At 47.5% G+C, this 22,113-nt stretch overlaps 1 protein-coding gene and 1 pseudogene across 1 annotated transcript; both read left to right on the top strand.

Moving 5' to 3' along the window:
- The first annotated feature begins 2,647 nt into the window (after window positions 1-2,647).
- Window positions 2,648-5,536, top strand: LOC131195294 (kunitz-type serine protease inhibitor bitisilin-1-like). The gene is made up of 3 exons (XM_058177087.1): window positions 2,648-2,804; window positions 3,287-3,448; window positions 5,382-5,536. Exons 1-3 carry the CDS (start codon window positions 2,720-2,722, stop codon window positions 5,429-5,431), a joined length of 297 nt encoding a protein of 98 aa, XP_058033070.1. The 5' UTR covers window positions 2,648-2,719; the 3' UTR covers window positions 5,432-5,536.
- Window positions 5,537-18,420: 12,884 nt separating this feature from the next.
- Window positions 18,421-20,611, top strand: LOC131195296 (kunitz-type serine protease inhibitor-like; annotated as a pseudogene).
- Window positions 20,612-22,113: the final 1,502 nt, after the last annotated feature.

The following is a 22,113-nucleotide window of genomic DNA, read 5'->3' as shown; positions in this document are numbered from 1 at the left end:
GTGTCTTCCATTTCCTTGATGCCATTGCTGGGCTTCCTTTGACTGCATATTTGGACCTTGGAGTCGCTCGTTGGATTCTGGACTTGTACCTTGGCTTGGTTACCCTGAGTGGAATTTGGAGTGTCTCCGGATTTCGGACTTTGTGTGTGTGGATTTGTGGACTTCTGCTTTCATCCTTGGACTTGTGACCCTGTGCCTAGACTGAATAGTACCAGACTCAAGAGAACTTCACATTTGGTGGGAGTGGGCACCTGGGGAAGGTGGGACAACCCAGAAGGAGGAGGAGGCCCTGGTCAGCCTTCATGGTGCCAAGATAGCAGGAATGCCAGGCTGAGTAGGACAGGTGGACCTTTAAGTCCTGCTTTGAGGAAGTGAGAAGATCCCTTGCAGGAACAAGAGGAAATGGAAGGATGTCGAGATCTCTTTCTCAACGCAAAGAACCGTTGGCTTTGCCAATGTCAAGAAGGGCCAACAGTTGAAGTAACACCTGTCATCTATATCTATATCTTGTGAGCCTTGGGGCTGCTTGTCTTTCCTGGATCCTGGCTTACACAACAGTGTCCTGGCTTACAAAGCCTGTTTGCATGTTGGCGTCACAAAGTGTACCATGGCAAAAGGGATTGGAAGGGCCGTCCTTAGAGAGTCATGTGCCCTTCGCACGGTCCCAGCTGCGAATTCCGAGGGTCCTTCTGTCTCCTGCAGCCTGAAGGGCATTCAGTGGACTCTGGAAGAGGGGTTCCTTTTCATTTCCGCTTTGGAAATTGATGGGCGGACGGTGGAAATGGATGCTTTTCGATCTGCTGAGAAATTAATTCCTTCCCATTGTGGAAGTTATTGGTTAATTATGAACAGAAGGCTTGCAAAGGAGATATTTCGCGGACAACTATAATAACATATGCATAAAACATATACAGTCTACATGCCTAAGACGTCCTTATATATCTAATCATTTTTTCTGCCATTCCATTTTCTTGTTCTCTGAGCTTGGTTGTTTTCTTGCAGATGTTTCATTACCCATCTAGGGAACAACATCAGTGCTAGAAGGCAGGAGATTGCCACCTCGCAAAGCTTTCCTGACTTGCTCCCGAGTTGCCATAGGCAGAGGGATTTGAGGGATGGGAAATCGTGCCTGCAGCTGCACCGAGGAATTCACACCTCAGTCAAAACAAAACACATCCTAGCTGCCCAAAGTCAAGGCCATCTCCATGGGGACCTGAAACAGCAGGAAGGAATGACTTCTACGATGCACAAAATTGCTTCAACGGGGAAGGTGACTGGTGACATACCACGGGGGGAGGGGGCAACAGGGTCAGAGGTGTGAACTAGGTGAAGTCAGAGTTGGCTTTGCTTGGTCCGTGCCGACATGGTGCTCCTAATAAAGAACGGGATTTTTCTGGCTAAATGGCTTGGGGCTCCTGCTTTTATTAGGGAACCATGGGAGGAGGAGGGGAAGGAGGAGGAGGAAAACTCATCGTTTGATTTGGTTATGCTGCCTGGATTTCAGACTCTGTGTGTGTGTGGATTTGTGGACTTTTGCCTTCATTCTTGGACTTTGTGACCCTGGGCCTAGACTGAACAGTACCAGACTCAAGAGAACGTCACATTTGGTGCGTGTGGGACCTGGAGAATAAGACTTGTGTCTTGGAGGGCCTCGTGTGTAAGGGAGGGACTGGAAAAAGAGCAATAGGGACTTATTTAGCTTTCCCCAAACTGGCCATTCAATTTATTTATTTTATTTTATTTTATTTTTATTTATTTTATTTGTCACAACAGTATATATAAGCATAAGCATGAAATAACTATACGATATATATGACAGGAACAGGATTTGATAGAGCACTGCCTATTTTGACCACTTGTTGTCTGTTTGACAGGAACGCTGTTATCCAATTGTGGAGGGGTCCAGAGATGCCTTAGGATTTTAGTTTTAGGAGAAGTTTGTCATGTACCACAGAGTTAAAAGCTTTACAGAAGTCTATGTAAATTGCATCTATTGATTTGCCCTGATCAAGATTTGTAGTCCATATGTTTTTGCAGTGCAGAAGTTGTAAATTACAGGATAATTTTTTTCTGAAACCAAATTGTTTATTAGAGAGTAGGTTGTTTGTTTCTAGGTGGAGGGTAATGGATTGGTTGATGATTAATTCCATTACTTTGCAGGTGACGCAGCATAAAGAGATTGGTCTGCAATTTTCAACTAGGCTGGGGTCTCCTTTTTTGAAGACAGGGATGACTGTGGCTAGTGAACAAAGTTTGGGAAGGGAGCTGGTTGTGAAAGCTTTTTCAAAGATTATGCTTAGGGGTTCTGCCATATTAGTGGGAAGCTTTTTTAAGAAGTATGCACATAGGCCATCAGGTTCAATAGATAGAGATGGTTTCAGTTTGCGAAGGGCCTTTATCTTCTGTGAAATCTATTTGTGTTAGGTCATTGTACTCATTGTTGGTACGACTGGGGAAGGTTGGGTGTGAGCCATTACTGTTAACAAAGACTGAGCCGAAGAATGTGTTAAAGAGGTTTGCTTTAACTGTTTCATCATTATATTCTTATTCTTATTCAACGCAACTCTGAATGTTGTCACCTCTTGTTCAACCAACTTATGAAAGAGAAACGAATTCAAATTGTCTCTTTATTACATCAATCTGCTTCCTGGATGTGAAATTCCCAGTTGAGGAGAATAAATAGAGCCAGCAGCCCAAGGATGGAGCAGTCGGCTTCATCATGTCTTCTGGAAGTCTTCTTCTCCTGCTGGGACTCCTCACCCTCTGGGCAGAGCTGACCCCTGTCTCTGGCCAGAAGCGTCCAAGTGAGTTTTCAGAAAGTTCTTTCAGGAAGACCTTTGCAGGGAGGGGCTGAAGTCCCCAAGGAAACCAAGGCTCTCAGTCTAGAACCTCTGGCTTGGTGGGGCTTCTTCTGGGGAGGTTCTGGAGATGATAATTGGCTTTTACAAAGGTGCTTTTCAAGAGGCTTCTGGATTTTGTTTTTCTTAAAGATGTTTCACTTCTCATCGAAGAAGCTTCTTCACTTCTTCAGTTCTTGGATGAGAGGTGAAATATTTGCAAGAAATGAAGGAAGAAATTTCAGTTGCAAAGCCCCTTTGGGACAACCATGACCTGGATGATTGAGAACCTCCATCAACATTCTGAGTAGGCAACCAAATAATCAAATTAAAATGGCTCTTGACTGCTTCAGTCTGAGCATGTTAGGAGGGCGCCAGGTTGAGGAATGGTGCTAAGGATTTTTGAGCTAGCTAATTAAATAACTTCCCCCCCCCTTCATATTTCACAGGCTTATGTTATCTTCCTGCTGATTCTGGGCCATGCCTGGCTTATATGCCTCGCTTCTACTACAACTCGACTTCACACGAATGTCAAGGATTTATTTATGGTGGATGTCGGGGCAATGCCAACAATTTTGAGACCATAGATGAATGCCACCGCACCTGTGTTGGTAAGTAGGGAAGGAGTTCCGGACTGACCTCTTTATTGGAAAAGACCGGCTGTCTCTTAACATTAAGCATAAGATGGTTAATGAAACATCCTGGTTCTCAAAACAGACTATGATTGATTCAGTAGAAGGGAATCTGTCACTCAGGTTGAACTGTGGAATTTCTGATGTTCCCTGAGCTGGGTGGTTTTTGAACTAGGAAACATCATCAATATTAGAAAGGAACGGTGTTTGCAGAGAGGAGGAGGAGGAGGAGGAGGAGGAGGAGGAGAATGCAGTCCCTGGAAAGAGAATGAGAAGTGTTCTCCGAGCTTGGAACATTTCTTGCAGACATTTCATTACCGAACTAGGGAATTTCATCAAAGCTATAAGAGAGTGGGGTTTGCTCCCTGTTAGATACTTCTGCTTGAATAATAAGCCTTGGTGGGGGTGGGTTTTTCTTCATGATATTTTCTTGATTGGGGTATTATTTTTTGCTGGATTGTTTGTCCCAGCTTATAGAACAGAACAGAACAGAACAGAACAGAATAGAATAGAATTATTTATTGGCCAAGTGAGATTGGACACACAAGGATGTTGTCTTTGGTGCAAATGCTCCAGTAGTGGGATCTCAGTAGTGAGATTCAAATCCCGGAGCTACCGGTTCACTATTGGTAGCATGCAGGTGCTCGTGCTCGCTTTGTGAGTGCACGTCGCTTCTGCGCATGCACAGAGAGTTTTTGATGATGTCTGGGGGCGGAGCCTCTCATTGCTGCTGTTCAACCAAACCGGGTGGAACCGGGAACAACCCACCACTGATATGCTCTCAGTGTACATAAAAGGACAAGATACATTCGTCTAGACTCATAAGGTACAACACTTAATGATAGTCATAGGCTACAAATAAGCAATCAGGAAACAATATCAGTATAAATCGTAAGGATACAAGCAACAAAGTTACAGTCCTAAGTGGAAGGAGATGGGTGATGGAAACGATGAGAAGATTAATAGTAGAGCAGATTTAGTAAATAGTTTGACAGTGTTGAGGGAATTATTTGTTTAGCAGAGTGATGGCCTTCGGGAAAAAACTGTTCTTGTGTCTAGTTGTTTGGGTGTGCAGTGCTCTATAGTGTTGTTTTGAGGGTTTATGTCCAGGATGCGAGGGGTCTGTAAATATTTTCCCAGCCCTCTTTTTGACTCGTGCAGTATACAGGTCCTTGATGGAAGGCAAGTTGGTAGCCATTGTTTTTTCTGCAGTTCTAATGAAGTTTGTGTCTGTCTTGTTGGGTTGCAAAATGTGGTTATGTGGTTGTTGGCATGACAGCTCCATCCTGCCCAGTCTATGAACCACCAAGGCCCCAATTCTGAGGGAAGCCAGGTGCCTGTGCTGAGGGAGACACTCAGAACTTCAACCTCCCCATTTAGCCTAAGAACTCCAGGCACCTTCCAGGAGGTCCAAGGAAAGAGGACCTCTCTGGTTGTCCAGCCTCTGCTTGGGGGAGGGTCCTATCTCACCCCCTTTCTGTATTTGGGGAGGGGGCTGTGGGGGTGGGCAGAACTGGCACAGAAAGTCTCTGCCTCCCATTCCCTGAAATTCCTCCTTCCTCTTTGGTGGAAACCTTGGTTGTGCATGTCCACCCACAGGATCCCAATGGTGGGGGGGCTAGATGCATTTATAGTGTCCCTCCCCCTGGGGTCCGGAGAGGTTGACCCCAGAGAGAAACAGCTCTGCTTCATGGGAAAAGAAATGGGGAGGTGGGATCCTGCTCCAGCTGGCAACCTATTGCTGTCCGTGATGGAGTCTCATAACTCCAGAGTGGAGGTTGCCCCATTGTTTCCAATCAGAACATTCCTCCTGATTTCAGCTTTGAGTTTCCATGGTTGTAAGATTAGGCAGGGAGAAGAACCAAACGCAGTTCTGGGCAGAAACCTCATATCTGAATGTTTGCTTTTACAGCATTACCAACAAGGAGACCCACCAGAATTGGAACTACTGTTCGACCTTGACCCAAAGATCCTTCTTCTGTCCTGGACCACCCTGGAGACTCTCCCCCCAAAACCCACCCTGGGCTCATTCCTTCTCTTCTGCAATAAAGCTTTGGTTCCAGCTGCCCTCTTGGTCTCAGGTGTCTTCTTCGGCCTCTTTTGGGGTTTCCCCTCCACACCTCGACCCATATCCCCCCACCCCATGCCAGAGGAAGAGGGACTGAGAGCCAGCGCATCGTTCCCCCATGTGGCTTTCCAGGGAGAAGGCGCAGGGGAAGAAGCTCTCGGAGCCAGAAATTCCTGAAGCTCAATCCCTACCAAGGGTTCACTCCAGAGTACGTCTAGGGTGGCTTTGCTACTTCCTGATGGCTCCACGCGGACCGTGTAAACAACGAGATAATGAGGCAAATCAGGCAGATTTTCTGTCCTTAGTTAAACAGAGCAGAAATAAAAAAGCAGCGGGGGGGAAAACCAGAAAAGAAAATAGAACGGCAGGAAAAACATTAGATATATGAAGGCTACTCATGCATGCAGATATTTGCCTGTTTGAAACATATGTTCTTATAGCTGTCCATGGAAAATCTCCTTTGATTGCCACCTGTTCCTAAGTCACTAGTAACTTCATCTCTTGGACGTGGAGTAGGAGGAAGGGAGGAATACAGTGGTGGGTTCCAAAAATGTTTACTACCGATTCTGTGGACGTCGCTTGGTGGGCATGGCTGGGGAAGGATACTGCAAAATCCCTATTCCCACCCCACTCTGGGGCCAGCCAGAGGTGGTATTTGCCGGTTCTCTGAACTACTCAAAATTTCCGCTACCGGTTCTGCAGAACTTCTCAGAACCTGCGGAAACCCACCTCTGTTACAAGAGGGAAGGTAGGAGTAGTATGGAAGGAAGGAAGGAAGGAAGGAAGGAAGGAAGGAAGGAAGGAAGGAAGGAAGGAAGGAAGGAAGGAAGGAAGGAAGGAAGGAAGTCAAGGCGTGTTGTGTGAACAAAGCCAGGTGTAATTGTGAGATCAACCTTTGGGCTGGAACCTGGCCAGCTATCTAGACTGACCTCAGACAAGCCTTCCTTCTCAGCCCAGCCTCCCCCACAGGGCTGTTGTGAAGAGAAGAGCCATTCCAGGTCCTGAAGATGGTGGTATAATAAATCTATAAAATCTTGATGGTATAAGTCTTATCTTAACTTATTTTAGGTCCCAAATGGAAACCCAAGTAGTGCCTCCATTCTGCCAGCAGGTGGCACCATCTGCCCAGGTGTTTGTGCTCAGATTGTCAGGAAATTCCCTCCCCCACAGAGGTCTCTGAGCAAGCCCTTCCCCGCTTGGCCAAGGCAAAGGGTCACTCCTAATTTGAGGCCCTCCTTGCTCTGCTCTTACGCTGAATAAACCGCCTTGTTCAAGGCTCTGGTCACACGGATCCTCCTTAAAGGGCTCTTGCAGCTGTGGCAAAGAGACTTTTTTAAACAGATTAACAGAGTTGGAAGGGACCTTGGAGGTCATCTAGTCCAGCAGTCACCAACTAGTGGTCCGTGGATAATTTTGGTGGTCTCCAGACAAATTATTTGCATTTTTTATAGTGCACTAAATCAGGGGTCCTCAAACTGCAACCCCTGGGATGGATACGTGCAATGAACGTTTGTGTTGCTGCAGAGAGTCTCCCCCTTCGGGGTCTTTTGGGGTGGGTTGGAGGGGGGCAGAAATTCCGATTTGGGATCTGCTTCAGCCTCCTGGTGTGGGGCTTTGGGCGAAGGCTGGAGGGAAGGGCTGCTGGTGGCCAAGAGCCGGAGGGCCTCGTTCCAGTGGGACTCCATCATGGCCTGGAACTGACTGACCATCTCAGCCCGCTGAGGGTCCAGGCGCTGGTACCTGGCCTTGCACTTCTGCAGGTCTTCTCTCTGCTTGGAAAGCCTCTGTTTTCTCAGTCCTCAGTGAGGTGCTTCTACTGAGTCTCCAATTTGAACTGAGCAGTTTTGCCAACTCTTTCTCCTGGTGGCTGCTTAGCTCCAACAACTGCTTTCTGTTGGGGCCCTAAGGAGCCTGGGTGGGGAGGCGAGGAGTTGGCCATGAGCACCCAGTCACAGGACCACCTAGCCATGCCCACCCATTAGGCAGATCCATGGGATTTAAAATTATAAATTTAGTGGTCCCTGAGGTCTGGAAGGTTGGTGACCCCTGATCTAGTCCAACCCCCCCCCCCCCAAGCAGGGGACCCTGCACCATTTCTGGCAGATGACCGTCCAGTCTCTTCCAGTGATGAAGCTCCCACAACCTTCTGAAGGCAACTTCTGTTCCATGGGTTGATTGTACTCTTACAGCTAGCAAGAGTCATAAAACAGGACATCTTCTAATGATCAATCAGAATAGAGCTGGAAGGGACCTTGGAGGTCTTCTAGTCCTGCTTGAACAGGAGACCCTGCACCATTTCAGAAGCAGCTGTCCAGACTCTTCTTGAAAACCACCAATGAGGAAACACCACAACTTCTGGTGGCAAGCTGTTTCACTGGTCAATTTTTCTCTGGTCCAACCCCCTGCTCAAGCAGGAGACCCTATTTACCATTCAGGACAAATGGTTGTCCAATCTTTTCTTTAAAACCTCCAGTGATGGAACACCCAGAACTTCTGGAGACAACTCATTCCACTGAATAATTCTTCTCAATGTCAGGAAATACCTCCTTAGATCTAAGTTGGATCTCTAATGAACTTCCACCCATTATTTCTTGTGATGAGGTAATTTTGGATTTTATTTCTTTCTTCCAGAGGATAAACTGTCCCATGCAATCAATGAAACCTGAAATGCCCAGCAGTTTAGGTGTCGTGGCATTTCTGCCACACAGCCAGGTGTTGGGAGTCCTGCACATATACTGTATGTTTTACCCTTTCCATGCGAGGCCATCGTGCCATGTAAGCAGTTGCCAGTTTGCCTGGAACCAAGGGTCAGTGAGCAGGGCTGTTTGAAGGGAACGGGGAATATCATCCCTATCCTTCCCGGTCCATTTTGTCCACATGTGCCACCATTGGTGGTCCCGACACCATAGCGTGCACCACATCTTCCCGGGTGCCATTGTATTGTGGCTTTCTTGATAAAGCATCTGCCAGTAAGTTCCTTCCCCCAGGAATATCCTTCAATGGATATTCAATAAGTTGAATATTTAAGTTCAATAGGGGCAATAAGTTGACTTTGTAAATATACAAATAGAATGAGACTATTGCCTTATACACTGTAAGCCGCCCTGAGTCTTCGGAGAAGGGCGGGATATAAATGTAAATAAAAACAAAAAACAATGTGAAACTGAAGCGCCTGAAGTACAGTGCCCACCGGACCTGTTTGGGCAACAGTTTACGTGGGGTCTGTAGGGCCTCGAGGTTTTTGTCAGCCCATACCTCAAATGGAGGTCAGTCCATACCTCAAATGGAGTCACACACCCCTTCTAACTGAGGTCAATAGGGCCCACCGGACCGCAAAGACATCCCATATAGCCCATCGACGTTCTGGGTCAGTAAGCTTATGGGAAGTATAGGCACAGGGTTGTAGTTTTCCCCCCTCGTTGGACTGTAATAGCACAACCCCCGCAGCCACGTCGCTGGCATGGGGCTGGACTACAAAAGGCTCGGTGGGATCCGGGTGTCTCAGGATCAGCTCCTTAGCGAACAAGGCCTTCAGGGCTTCGAAGGCTTGCTGACAAGCATTGTCCATTTCAACGGGTACCCTGGCCTAGGCTTCCCAGCTAGGTTATGGTGTTTAGGAGGTCTGTGAGAGGGAGAGCTACGCTTGCAAAGGACAGGAGGAATTGGAGGTAGAAGTTCAAAAAGCTTTGCAATTGTTTCCAGAGCTTGCCCGTCCAGCCCCGTGGCCTTGCCCTCCAACACGACTGCTACGGCCATTACCATGGGTCACTGGGAGGAGTAAAGGTGTGCATATCAGTCCAGGTGGTCTATCACTTGGCCTAGGAAAATAGCCATCTTCCCAGGACTGCCATCAAAGGTTACTTGTAACGCTAGTGGGCCCCAGGACTGGAAGTGATGCGGACCTTAGGCATGTTTCTTGGGTGGTGGCTCCTCCCCACCAGGACAGCATGGCAGGATGGCTGTTGATGCCCGGGCATGCGGGTCCACTCCTCCCCCACCTAAATGGCTGCCCCGGCCCATCCGGTGGTCTGGGGCTGACATCTGAGCTTGGTGGTTTTCTTGCAGATATTTCATTACCCAACCAAGGAATATCATCAGTACTAGAAGGGAGAGGGGTGTGAGGAGGAGTGAGGGTGTGATTGAAAGAGGAGGAGAATTGTGGATTCCTTGGTGTTCGCTGAGCTTGGTGATTTTCTTGCAGACATTTCTGAACCAAAGTAGATAACATCATCAGTTCTAGAAGGGAGGGGGATTGCAGAGAGGAGGAGGAAGAGGAAGAAGAGCAACATGATCTTGGAAACAACTACCCATCATCCCCCTCATGCATTTACTCCAACTCCGTGTCTTCCATTTCCTTGATGCCATTCCTGTGCTCCGTTTGACTGCATATTTGGTCCTTGGAGTCACTTGTAGGGTTCTGGATTCATACCTTGGCTTGGTTACCATGCATGGACTTTGGACAGTGCCTGGATTTCAGACTTTCTGTGTGTGGATTTCTGGACTTGTGCCTTCATTCTTGGACTTGTGACCCTGTGTCTAAATTGAACCATACCAGACTCCAGAAAACTTCACATTTGGTAGGAGGGGGGACCTGGGAAAGGTGAGGAGACCCAGGAGGAGGAGGAGGCCATGTGCAACCTTCATGGTGTCCGGACAGCAGGAATGCCAGGCTGGGCTGGACAGATGGACCTCTCAGTCCTGCTTTGAAGAAGTGAGAAGTTCCCTGGCAAGCAAAGTGGCACTCTTTTTCTACACAACAGACCGTTGGCCTTTCCTATGTCAGGTGAGGCCCACAGGTAAGGGAACACCTGTCATCTGCATCAAGGGAGGCCTCTTGTGCTTGAACAGGTGAGCCCTGGGGCCGCTGCTCCTTCCAGGATCCTGGCTTATACAACAAGATCCTGGATTACAAAACAGGTTTGCATGTTGGCATCGCATATTGTACCATGACTGAAAGGATTGGAAGGAAAATCTTGCAAGAGTCACGCTCCCCAGGCATGGTCCCAGCTGCAACTCACGGGGGTCCATCTGTGTCCTAAAGAAGCATGAAGGGCACTCAGGGGATTCTGGAAGAGGCATCCAGTAGAAGTTCCATAGAAATTCCCATTTGATGGGGACTTGTGTATAACATAACATAACATAACATAACATAACATAACGTAACGTAACGTAACGTAACGTAACGTAACGTAACGTAACGTAACGTAACGTAACGTAACATAACATAACATAACGTAACGTAACGTAACGTAACATTTCCTCCCTCATTGCATCGGCAGATAACCGCCCGGCCGCCCTGTTTCGGGTGACCCATTCTCTCCTTCAACAGGAGGGGCGGGAGGACCCCCTACAAGGGCGTGCCGAGGAGTTTAACGGTTATCTATACGATAAAATCGTTCAGCTTCAGGATGGATTGGATCAAAATTGGGTAGATCCAGACGAGAGTTCTGAGACCCGTCTTGTTGAGGTGGTTTGGGATGATTTTGACCCTGTGACTCCCGAGGACATGGACAGGTTGCTGGGTAGGCTGAATGCCACCACATGTTTACTGGATCCGTGCCCCTCCTGGTTGGTACTGGCTACACAGGAGGTGACACGAGGCTGGCTCCGGGGGATTACAAATGCTTCTTTGCGGGAGGGGGTCTTTCCCGCTGCCTTGAAAGAGGCGGTGGTGAGACCTCTCCTCAAGAAGCCTTCCCTGGACCCAGCTGTTTTAGGGAATTATCGGCCAGTCTCCAATCTTCGCTTTACGGCGAAGGTTGTAGAGAGTGTGGTGGCATGTCAGCTACCCCAGTACCTGGATGAAACTGTCTATCTAGACCCGTTCCAGTCCGGCTTCCGGCCCGGATACAGTACGGAGACAGCTTTGGTCGCGCTGGTGGATGATCTCTGGAGGGCCAGGGATAGGGGTTATTCCTCTGCCCTGGTCCTATTAGATCTCTCAGCGGCTTTTGATACCATCGACCATGGTATCCTGCTGCGCCGGTTGGAGGGGTTGGGAGTGGGAGGCACCGTTTATCAGTGGTTCTCCTCCTACCTCTCTGACCGGACGCAGACGGTGTTGACAGTGGGGCAGAGATTGACTCCGAGGTGCCTCATGTGTGGGGTGCCGCAGGGATCGATTCTCCTCCTGTTCAACATCTATATGAAGCCGCTGGGTGAGATCATCAGTGGCTTTGGGGTGAGATACCAACTGTACGCTGATGATACTCAGCTGTACTTTTCCACCCCGGGCCACCCCAGCGAAGCTGTCGAAGTGCTGTCCCGGTGTTTGGAAGCCGTACGGGTCTGGATGGGGAGGAACAGGCTCAAACTTAATCCCTCCAAGACAGAGTGGCTGTGGATGCCGGCACCTCGGTACAGTCAGCTGCAGATGCGGCTGTCTATCGGGGGCGAGTCGTTGGCCCCGATGGAGAAGGTACGCAACTTGGGCGTGCTCCTGGATGGTCGGTTGTCCTTTGAAGATCATTTGACGACCATCTCCAGGAGAGCTTTTTATCAGGTTCGCCTGATTCGCCAGTTGCGTCCCTTCCTGGACCGGGATGCCCTATGCACGGTCACTCATGCTCTCGTTACCTCTCGTCTGGACTACTGCAATGCTCTCTACATGGGGCTCCCCTTGAAGAGCACCCGGAGACCTCAGTTAGTCCAGAATGCGGCTGCGCGGGTTATTGAGGGAGCGGTTCAAAGCTCCCATGTAACACCTATCCTGCGCAGACTGCACTGGCTACCTGTTGTTTTCCGGGTGCGCTTCAAGGTATTGGTTACCATCTTTAAAGCGCTCCATGGCTTAGGACCAGGCTACTTACGGGACCGTCTACTGCCGGCCTCTATCTCCCAGCGTCTGGTGCGTTCCCACAGAGAGGGACTCCCCAGGGTGCCGTCAGCCAAACAATGTCAACTGGCGGCCCCCAGGGGGAGGGCCTTCTCTGTGGGGGCTCCTACCCTGTGGAACGAGCTTCCCCCCGGGCTTCGACAACTACTTGACCTCGGGACCTTTCGCCACGAACTTAAAACTTATTTATTCCGTTTGGCTGGACTGGCTTGATTTTAAATTTTAAATTTTAAATTTTAATTGTGGGTTTTAAATTCTGTAATTTTTATGGGGTGTAAGGTTATTTTAAATTTTTTGGCTAATTTGGAATCAGTTTTTTAAGGGTTGTTTTAATTATGGTGTATGTTTCTGTTTGTATTTTATTTGCCTGTTCACCGCCCTGAGTCCTTCGGGAGAAGGGCGGTATACAAATTAAAATATTATTATTATTATTATTATTATTAACATAACAACAGAGTTGGAAGGGACCTTGGAGGCCTTCTAGTCCAACCCCCTGCCCAGGCAGGAAACCCTACACCACTTCAGACAGATGGTTATCCAACATTTCTTAAAAACTTCCAGAGTCGGAGCATTCACAACTTCTGCAGGCAAGTCGTTCCACTTATTAATTGTTCTAACTGTCAGGAAATTTCTCCTTAGTTCTAAGTTGCTTCTCTCCTTGATCAGTTTCCACCCATTGCTTCTTCTTCTACCCTCAGGTGCTTTGGAGAACAGCCCGACTCCCTCTTCTTTGTGGCAGCCCCTGAGATATTGGAACACAGCTATCATGTCTCCCTATATACATGCTATCATGTATATATATAGTTAAATAAGGACAAGAAAGTTTATAATTATTGATAGACCCATCATGTAAGAAGAGGAGAATGATCGTGTGTTTTTTTTTTAATTTTACTTTTCAGGCACCCAGCCAGGGTGGATGTTTCTCTATGTTTAATGTTGGATGTTTGGATTTTCCTTTCTTTCTTTTTTTGTACACATTTTGTTGTTGTTGTTACTGTTGGATGTTGCACTTTTCCTGTTTTTCTCTATTTTGTATTTTATTTCCATTGATAAATATATAGATGGAAAAATAAAGTCCTTAAACTGCTCGTGCGTGTGAGAGAGGGACTGGAACAGGACAATGGGGCCCCTCGGCCTACGTTCCCCCAACTCTCAGAATCTCCACTCTTGTTCCACCATCTCCTGAAAGAGGAAGGAACCCGGAACTTCACTGCATTATGTCATCCTGCATCCGGGATCTGGAGGTGAGAAATGAGGAGAATAAATAGAGCCAGCAGCCTGCGTGTGGGGCAGAGGGCTTCATCAGTAGTCTCGCCTGGACTACTGCAATGCTCTCTACATGGGGCTTCCCTTGAAGAGCACCCGGAGGCTTCAGTTGGTCCAGAATGCAGCCGCGCGGGTGATAGAGGGAGCCCCTCGTGGCTCCCATGTGACACCTCTCCTGCGCAGACTGCACTGGCTACCTGTGGTTTTCCGAGTGCACTTCAAGGTGTTGGTTACCACCTTTAAAGCGCTCCATGGCATAGGACCGGGATATCTTCGGGACCGCCTTCTGCTACCACATGCCTCCCACCGACCAGTACGCTCCCATAGAGAGGGTCTCCTCAGGGTGCCGTCAGCCAAACAGTGTCAGCTGGCGACCCCCAGGGGGAGAGCCTTCTCTGTGGGGGCACCTACCCTCTGGAACGAGCTTCCCCCCGGGCTTCGACAACTACTTGACCTCGGGACCTTTTGCCGCGAACTTAAAACTTATTTATTCCGTTTGGCTGGACTGGCTTGATTTTAAATTTTAAATTTTAAATTTTAATTGTGGGTTTTAAATTCTGTAATTTTTATGGGGTGTAAGGTTATTTTAAATTTTTTGGCTAATTTGGAATCAGTTTTTTAAGGGTTGTTTTAATTATGGTGTATGTTTCTGTTTGTATTTTATTTGCCTGTTCACCGCCCTGAGTCCTTCGGGAGAAGGGCGGTATACAAATTAAAATATTATTATTATTATTATTATTATTATTATTATTATTATTATTATTATTATTATTATTATTATTATTATTATTATTATTATTATTATTATTATTATTATCATCTGAGGTCTCCTTCTCCTGATGGACTCCTCACCCTCTGGGCAGAGCTGACCCTTGTCTCCAGCCAAGACCGTCCAAGTGAGCTTTCAGAAAGATCTTGAGACCCTTGGCAGGGAGGGGCTGAAGTGACCAGAGTTCCAACCCAGGAAAGGAAAACCAAGACCCCAGTCTAGAACCTCTGGCTTGGTGGGGCTTCTTCTGGGGAAGTTCTTGAGATGGTGGTTGGGTGTCATCTGAATAGGAGACAGAAACAGGAGGGGCCCCAAGAAAGAGAGATGCAATTTTAGGTGAGGGCCGACCTATCTTTACTCAATGCAGCAGCTGAATCAGGATTTTAAGCAACAGGAAACCAACTTAAAACATCCCAGATGGCTCTCGACTGCTTCCAATCTGAGCATGCTAAGAGGGCCCCAGGTTGGGGAAAAGCATTAAAGTCTTTTGTGCTGTCTAATCAAATAACATCCCCCTCCCTTTTCCATTTGGCACAGAGTTTTGTCATCTTCCACCTGAGATCGGACCATGTAAAGCTTTGCTTCTACTACAACCCGGCTTTAAACGAATGTCGAGAATTTGTTTATGGTGCTTGTGGGGGCAATGCCAACAACTCTGAGACCAAAGAAAAATGCCACTACACCTGTGTTGGTAAGTAGGGAAGGAGTTCTGGCCTGACCTCTTTATTGAAAAAGACCGGCTATCTCTTAACATTAAGCATAAGGTAGGTTAATGAAACATCCTGGTTCTCAAAACAGGCTATGATTGATTCAGTAGAAGGGAATCTTTGTCAATTGACAAAGAGCCGCGGTGTGGCTCAGGCTGTAAGATAGCCTGTTATTAAACACAGCTGCCTGCAATTACTGCAGGTTCTAGTCCCACCAGGCCCAAGGTTGACTCAGCCTTCCATCCTTTATAAGGTAGGTAAAATGAGGATCCAGATTGTTGGGGGCAATAAGTTGACTTTGTATATAAATATACAAATAGGATGAAGACTATTGCCTTACACAATGTAAGCCGCCCTGAGTCTTCGGAGAAGGGCAGGATATAAATGTAAAAAAAAAAAAAAATTGGAACATCATCAGTGCAGCTGAGTGTGGGGTTTGCTCCCTGTTTAGATACTTCAGCTGGCCCTGCAAGTCTTGGTGGGAGTGTGGTTTTCTTGGTAGAATTATTTTTCTGGGTTTTTGTCTCTGCTTATGTGGATATTGGCATGATGGCTCCATCCTGCCCAGTCTATGAACCACGAAGGCCCCAATTCTTTTTTTTTAATTTTACTTTTCAGGCACCCAGCCAGGGTGGATGTTTCTCTATGTTTAATGTTGGATGTTTGGATTTTCCTTTCTTTCTTTTTTGTACACATTTTGTTGTTGTTGTTACTGTTGGATGTTGCACTTTTCCTGTTTTTCTCTATTTTTGTATTTTATTTCCATTGATAAATATATAGATGGAAAAATAAAGTCCTTAAACTGCTCGTGCGTGTGAGAGAGGGACTGGAACAGGACAATGGGGCCCCTCGGCCTCGTTCCCCAACTCTCAGAATCTCACTCTTGTTCCACCATCTCCTGAAAGAGGAAGGAACCCGGAACTTCACTGCATTATGTCATCCTGCATCCGGGATCTGAGGTGAGAAATGAGGAGAATAAATAGAGCCAGCAGCCTGCGTGTGGGGCAGAGGGCTTCATCAGTAGTCTCGCCTGGACTACTGCAATGCTCTCTACATGGGGCTTCCTTGAAGAGCACCCGGAGGCTTCAGTTGGTCCAGAATGCAGCCAGCGGGTGATAGAGGAGCCCTCGTGGCTCCCATGTGACACCTCTCCCGCGCAGACTGCACTGGCTACCTGTGGTTTTCGAGTGCACTTCAAGGTGTTGGTTACCACCTTTAAAGCGCTCCATGGCATAGGACCGATATCTTGGGACCGCCTTCTGCTACCACATGCCTCCCACCGACCAGTACGCTCCCATAGAGGGTCTCCTCAGGGTGCCGTCAGCCAAACAGTGTCAGCTGGCGACCCCAGGGGAGAGCCTTCTCTGTGGGGCACCTACCTCTGGAACGAGCTTCCCCAGGACTTGACAACTTCCTGACCTCTGGACTTTTCGCATGAGCTGAAGACGTACCTATTCTTCCGAGCAGGACTGGCTTGATAGGGTTTTAATTTGTTTTAAAGGGTTTATTTTATATTTTATATTATGTATTTTATATTTAAATTTAGGCCTTATCGAATAAGTTTTTAAATAGTTTTTATTGTAATATATTGTATTGTTTTTACTTGGCTGTTCACCGCCTGAGTCCTTCGGGAGAAGGGCGGTATACAAATTAAAATATTATTATTATTATTATTATTATTAACATAACAACAGAGTTGGAAGGGACCTTGGAGGCCTTCTAGTCCAACCCCCTGCCCAGGCAGGAAACCCTACACCACTTCAGACAGATGGTTATCCAACATTTCTTAAAAACTTCCAGAGTCGGAGCATTCACAACTTCTGCAGGCAAGTCGTTCCACTTATTAATTGTTCTAACTGTCAGGAAATTTCTCCTTAGTTCTAAGTTGCTTCTCTCCTTGATCAGTTTCCACCCATTGCTTCTTCTTCTACCCTCAGGTGCTTTGGAGAACAGCCCGACTCCCTCTTCTTTGTGGCAGCCCCTGAGATATTGGAACACAGCTATCATGTCTCCCTATATACATGCTATCATGTATATATATAGTTAAATAAGGACAAGAAAGTTTATAATTATTGATAGACCCATCATGTAAGAAGAGGAGAATGATCGTGTTTTTTTTTTTTAATTTTACTTTTCAGGCACCCAGCCAGGGTGGATGTTTCTCTATGTTTAATGTTGGATGTTTGGATTTTCCTTTCTTTCTTTTTTTGTACACATTTTGTTGTTGTTGTTACTGTTGGATGTTGCACTTTTCCTGTTTTTCTCTATTTTGTATTTTATTTCCATTGATAAATATATAGATGGAAAAATAAAGTCCTTAAACTGCTCGTGCGTGTGAGAGAGGGACTGGAACAGGACAATGGGGCCCCTCGGCCTACGTTCCCCCAACTCTCAGAATCTCCACTCTTGTTCCACCATCTCCTGAAAGAGGAAGGAACCCGGAACTTCACTGCATTATGTCATCCTGCATCCGGGATCTGGAGGTGAGAAATGAGGAGAATAAATAGAGCCAGCAGCCTGCGTGTGGGGCAGAGGGCTTCATCAGTAGTCTCGCCTGGACTACTGCAATGCTCTCTACATGGGGCTTCCCTTGAAGAGCACCCGGAGGCTTCAGTTGGTCCAGAATGCAGCCGCGCGGGTGATAGAGGGAGCCCCTCGTGGCTCCCATGTGACACCTCTCCTGCGCAGACTGCACTGGCTACCTGTGGTTTTCCGAGTGCACTTCAAGGTGTTGGTTACCACCTTTAAAGCGCTCCATGGCATAGGACCGGGATATCTTCGGGACCGCCTTCTGCTACCACATGCCTCCCACCGACCAGTACGCTCCCATAGAGAGGGTCTCCTCAGGGTGCCGTCAGCCAAACAGTGTCAGCTGGCGACCCCCAGGGGGAGAGCCTTCTCTGTGGGGGCACCTACCCTCTGGAACGAGCTTCCCCCAGGACTTCGACAACTTCCTGACCTCTGGACTTTTCGCCGCGAGCTGAAGACGTACCTATTCTTCCGAGCAGGACTGGCTTGATAGGGGTTTTTAATTTGTTTTAAAAGGGGTTTATTTTATATTTTATATTATGTATTTTATATTTAAATTTAGGCCTTATCGAATAAGTTTTTTAAATAGTTTTTATTGTAATATATTGTATTGTTTTTACTTGGCTGTTCACCGCCCTGAGTCCTTCGGGAGAAGGGCGGTATAAAAATTAAATTATTATTATTATTATTATTATTATTATTATTATTATTATTATTATTATTATTATTATTATTATTATTATTATTATTATTATTATTATTATTATTATTATCATCATGTCTCCTGGAGGTCTCCTTCTCCTGATGGACTCCTCACCCTCTGGGCAGAGCTGACCCTTGTCTCCAGCCAAGACCGTCCAAGTGAGCTTTCAGAAAGATCTTGAGACCCTTGGCAGGGAGGGGCTGAAGTGACCAGAGTTCCAACCCAGGAAAGGAAAACCAAGACCCCAGTCTAGAACCTCTGGCTTGGTGGGGCTTCTTCTGGGGAAGTTCTTGAGATGGTGGTTGGGTGTCATCTGAATAGGAGACAGAAACAGGAGGGGCCCCAAGAAAGAGAGATGCAATTTTAGGTGAGGGCCGACCTATCTTTACTCAATGCAGCAGCTGAATCAGGATTTTAAGCAACAGGAAACCAACTTAAAACATCCCAGATGGCTCTCGACTGCTTCCAATCTGAGCATGCTAAGAGGGCCCCAGGTTGGGGAAAAGCATTAAAGTCTTTTGTGCTGTCTAATCAAATAACATCCCCCTCCCTTTTCCATTTGGCACAGAGTTTTGTCATCTTCCACCTGAGATCGGACCATGTAAAGCTTTGCTTCTACTACAACCCGGCTTTAAACGAATGTCGAGAATTTGTTTATGGTGCTTGTGGGGGCAATGCCAACAACTCTGAGACCAAAGAAAAATGCCACTACACCTGTGTTGGTAAGTAGGGAAGGAGTTCTGGCCTGACCTCTTTATTGAAAAAGACCGGCTATCTCTTAACATTAAGCATAAGGTAGGTTAATGAAACATCCTGGTTCTCAAAACAGGCTATGATTGATTCAGTAGAAGGGAATCTTTGTCAATTGACAAAGAGCCGCGGTGTGGCTCAGGCTGTAAGATAGCCTGTTATTAAACACAGCTGCCTGCAATTACTGCAGGTTCTAGTCCCACCAGGCCCAAGGTTGACTCAGCCTTCCATCCTTTATAAGGTAGGTAAAATGAGGATCCAGATTGTTGGGGGCAATAAGTTGACTTTGTATATAAATATACAAATAGGATGAAGACTATTGCCTTACACAATGTAAGCCGCCCTGAGTCTTCGGAGAAGGGCAGGATATAAATGTAAAAAAAAAAAAAAATTGGAACATCATCAGTGCAGCTGAGTGTGGGGTTTGCTCCCTGTTTAGATACTTCAGCTGGCCCTGCAAGTCTTGGTGGGAGTGTGGTTTTCTTGAGTAGGGAATTATTTTTTTCTGGGTTTTTTGTCTCTGCTTATGTGGATATTGGCATGATGGCTCCATCCTGCCCAGTCTATGAACCACGAAGGCCCCAATTCTTTTTTTTTTTTAATTTACATTTATATCCCGCCCTTCTCCGAAGACTCAGGGCGGCTTACAGTGTGTAAGGCAATAGTTTCATTCTATTTGTATATTTACGAAGTCAACTTATTGCCCCCCCAACAATCTGGGTCCTCATTTTACCTACCTTATAAAGGATGGAAGGCTGAGTCAACCTTGGGCCTGGTGGGACTTGAACCTGCAGTAATTGCAAGCAGCTGTGTTTTAATAACAGGCTTCTTACAGCCTGAGCCACTCATGGCCCTTAATTCGGAGGGAGCCCAAGTGTCTGAGGGAGCCACTCAGAACCTCAACCTCCCCATTTAGCCTAAGAACTCCAGGCACCTTCCAGGAGGTCCAAGGAAAGAGGACCTCTCTGGTTGTCCAGCCTCTGCTTGGGGGAGGGTCCTATCTTACCCCCTCTGTATTTGGGGAGGGGGCTGTGGGGGTGGGCAGAACCGGCACAGACAGTCTCTGCCTCCCGTTCCCTGAAATTCCTCCTCCCTCTTTGGTGGAAACCTTGGTTGTGCATGTCCACCCCCAGGATCCCAGCCAAGAGAGGGGGAGGCATTTATAATGTTCTTCCCCCCTCCCAGGTCCTGAGAGGTTGACCCCGGAGGGAAATGGTTACGCTTTGTGGGGTAGGAGGTGGGGAGGTGGGATTCTGCCAATGTATCATCCTGCATGTATGGAGATGTTTGGGGTCCAATGGGATTTTTCCTGAACTGGGATTCCAATTCCAGGAGAATCTCTCAGCCTTGGGATCTTCTATTTTGCAAAAAAAAAACCTGGGTTTTGTCCCGTGCGCTCTCAATTACCTTCTTATCTCAGAAAGTGTGAAAATGACTGGAATTGTCCTGGGGAGCGGAAGTGTTGCCATTACATTTACCTGACTGAGTGCAAGGATTCTCTCTACGGGAAGTAAGGTAGGTGCTGTACGTTGTTCCTTGTGTCATTTGCTTAGACCAAAAGAGCAGGTATCTGGTGTCTCTAAGTCCTAGACGTAGTCAGGGCAGAGGCAGGTTTCCCTGGGACCTTTCAGGCTCTCCTCGTGTCCATCAAAGGTGGAGCTGATCAGGGGTGGGTTCTACTTACCTTTATTACCGGTTTGCATTGTGCCCCCACGCGTGTGTTGTGCCTCGCTCGCCCCCCTCTCCGCAGCCGGGCCCCTCTCATCTCCTGCTATCTCAGCCAGAGACTGATAGTGCAGAAGAATGTCCTGGCATGCCTCCAGCCCCCAGTCCTGGCACCATGCCCGGACAAACTGAGCAAACAAACCTCCCCCCGATAGCATGTGCGCCTGAAGCCAGCCACGAGCTGGAATTGCCGGCAGCTGGGGACGAAACGATGCAGTGGATAGATCCACGCTTCCGGAGAATGGCGAGGCGACGTCAGCAAAAGGAAGGGAGGGGCAGGCTTGGATTAGTGCTGAGTCATGGAGCCACACCCCATGGCCTATAGAAAGGATCTGCTTTCTGGCATTCTTTGAGTCAGGCAAAGTTTAACTTGGATTGCTGAAGTCACATCCTGGTCTCCTGCCTGCCCTGAGAACTCTGACAGAACTTTGGCAAAGCTGCAGAGGCTTCGTGGCCAAGCTTGATACGGACTTCCCTGACCCGGCCGTCAGAGGAGGAGTGGGACATGACAGCATGTGCTAGCTGCGCATGAGCATGTGCACAAGAGTTTTGATGACGTTTGGGTCAGTGGGCGGAACCTCATGCCGGTTTTACTACCGGTTCTATAGAACCGGTCCAAACCGGGGGCAACCAACCACTGGAGCGGATGTAAGAAAAGGGAAGGTGCCTAGATGCCGAAGCAGAACTTGGTGTGGTGGGAGCCTTCTTCTTGATAGGTATCCATCCCCACTCTGTGGAAGCCATGAGACTGAGCCTCCAGGTCCCCCTCCCACTGCCTCTTGACCTCTCCGCCTCCTGAACCACCACTGGTAGAATGGTGCCCACCCCCCAATACAGCTGCTGCTAGGGATTGTGTTGGCAGACCAGAACTGGCCCAAGCTCAGTGGACAGGAAGGTCCAGAGCTTCTCCAGGGGATCAGGATCGCAATCTCACTGTTGTGACCCCGACTCGAGCAGGTAGCAACAAATGCAGTCCTTAATGAAAATAAACTTTATTCAAGCAGCTGGGAATTGACCCATTCCCAGCGTCGTGAAACTCAAAAGAAAGCAAAGGCTTCTCACACAAAACAGTCTGTCATTATTTCCAACCTGGTCCAATTTAGATCATTGCCGAAGTCCTTTGCAGATAAGCGTCTCGAGCAGAGAATGGAGAGCTGCCAAGGTCTTCTCAGAGAAACATCCAGAGCAGAGAATGGGACGAGCGCAGCTCCAACATTGTTTTCCAGCAAACTGAGACACCGGTGCCGGTCTCCTTTTAAACCTTATGGGAGGGGCCAATTATCTCTTGGCCC

This window comes from Ahaetulla prasina, chromosome 3 (genome assembly GCF_028640845.1).
Source record: "Ahaetulla prasina isolate Xishuangbanna chromosome 3, ASM2864084v1, whole genome shotgun sequence".
In the NCBI taxonomy this organism is placed as follows: Eukaryota; Metazoa; Chordata; class Lepidosauria; order Squamata; family Colubridae; genus Ahaetulla; species Ahaetulla prasina.
Note: the sequence above shows the minus strand (reverse complement) of the source record. Positions and strands in the feature narration are given on the sequence as shown.

Coding starts and splice junctions, on each gene's coding strand:
- LOC131195294 (XM_058177087.1), top strand. CDS start 2,720: ATGTCTTCTGGAAGTCTTCTTCTCCTGCTGGGACTCCTCACCCTCTGG. Junction 2,805..3,286: donor CTCTGGCCAGAAGCGTCCAA/GTGAGTTTTCAG, acceptor CATATTTCACAG/GCTTATGTTATCTTCCTGCT. Junction 3,449..5,381: donor ATGCCACCGCACCTGTGTTG/GTAAGTAGGGAA, acceptor TTGCTTTTACAG/CATTACCAACAAGGAGACCC.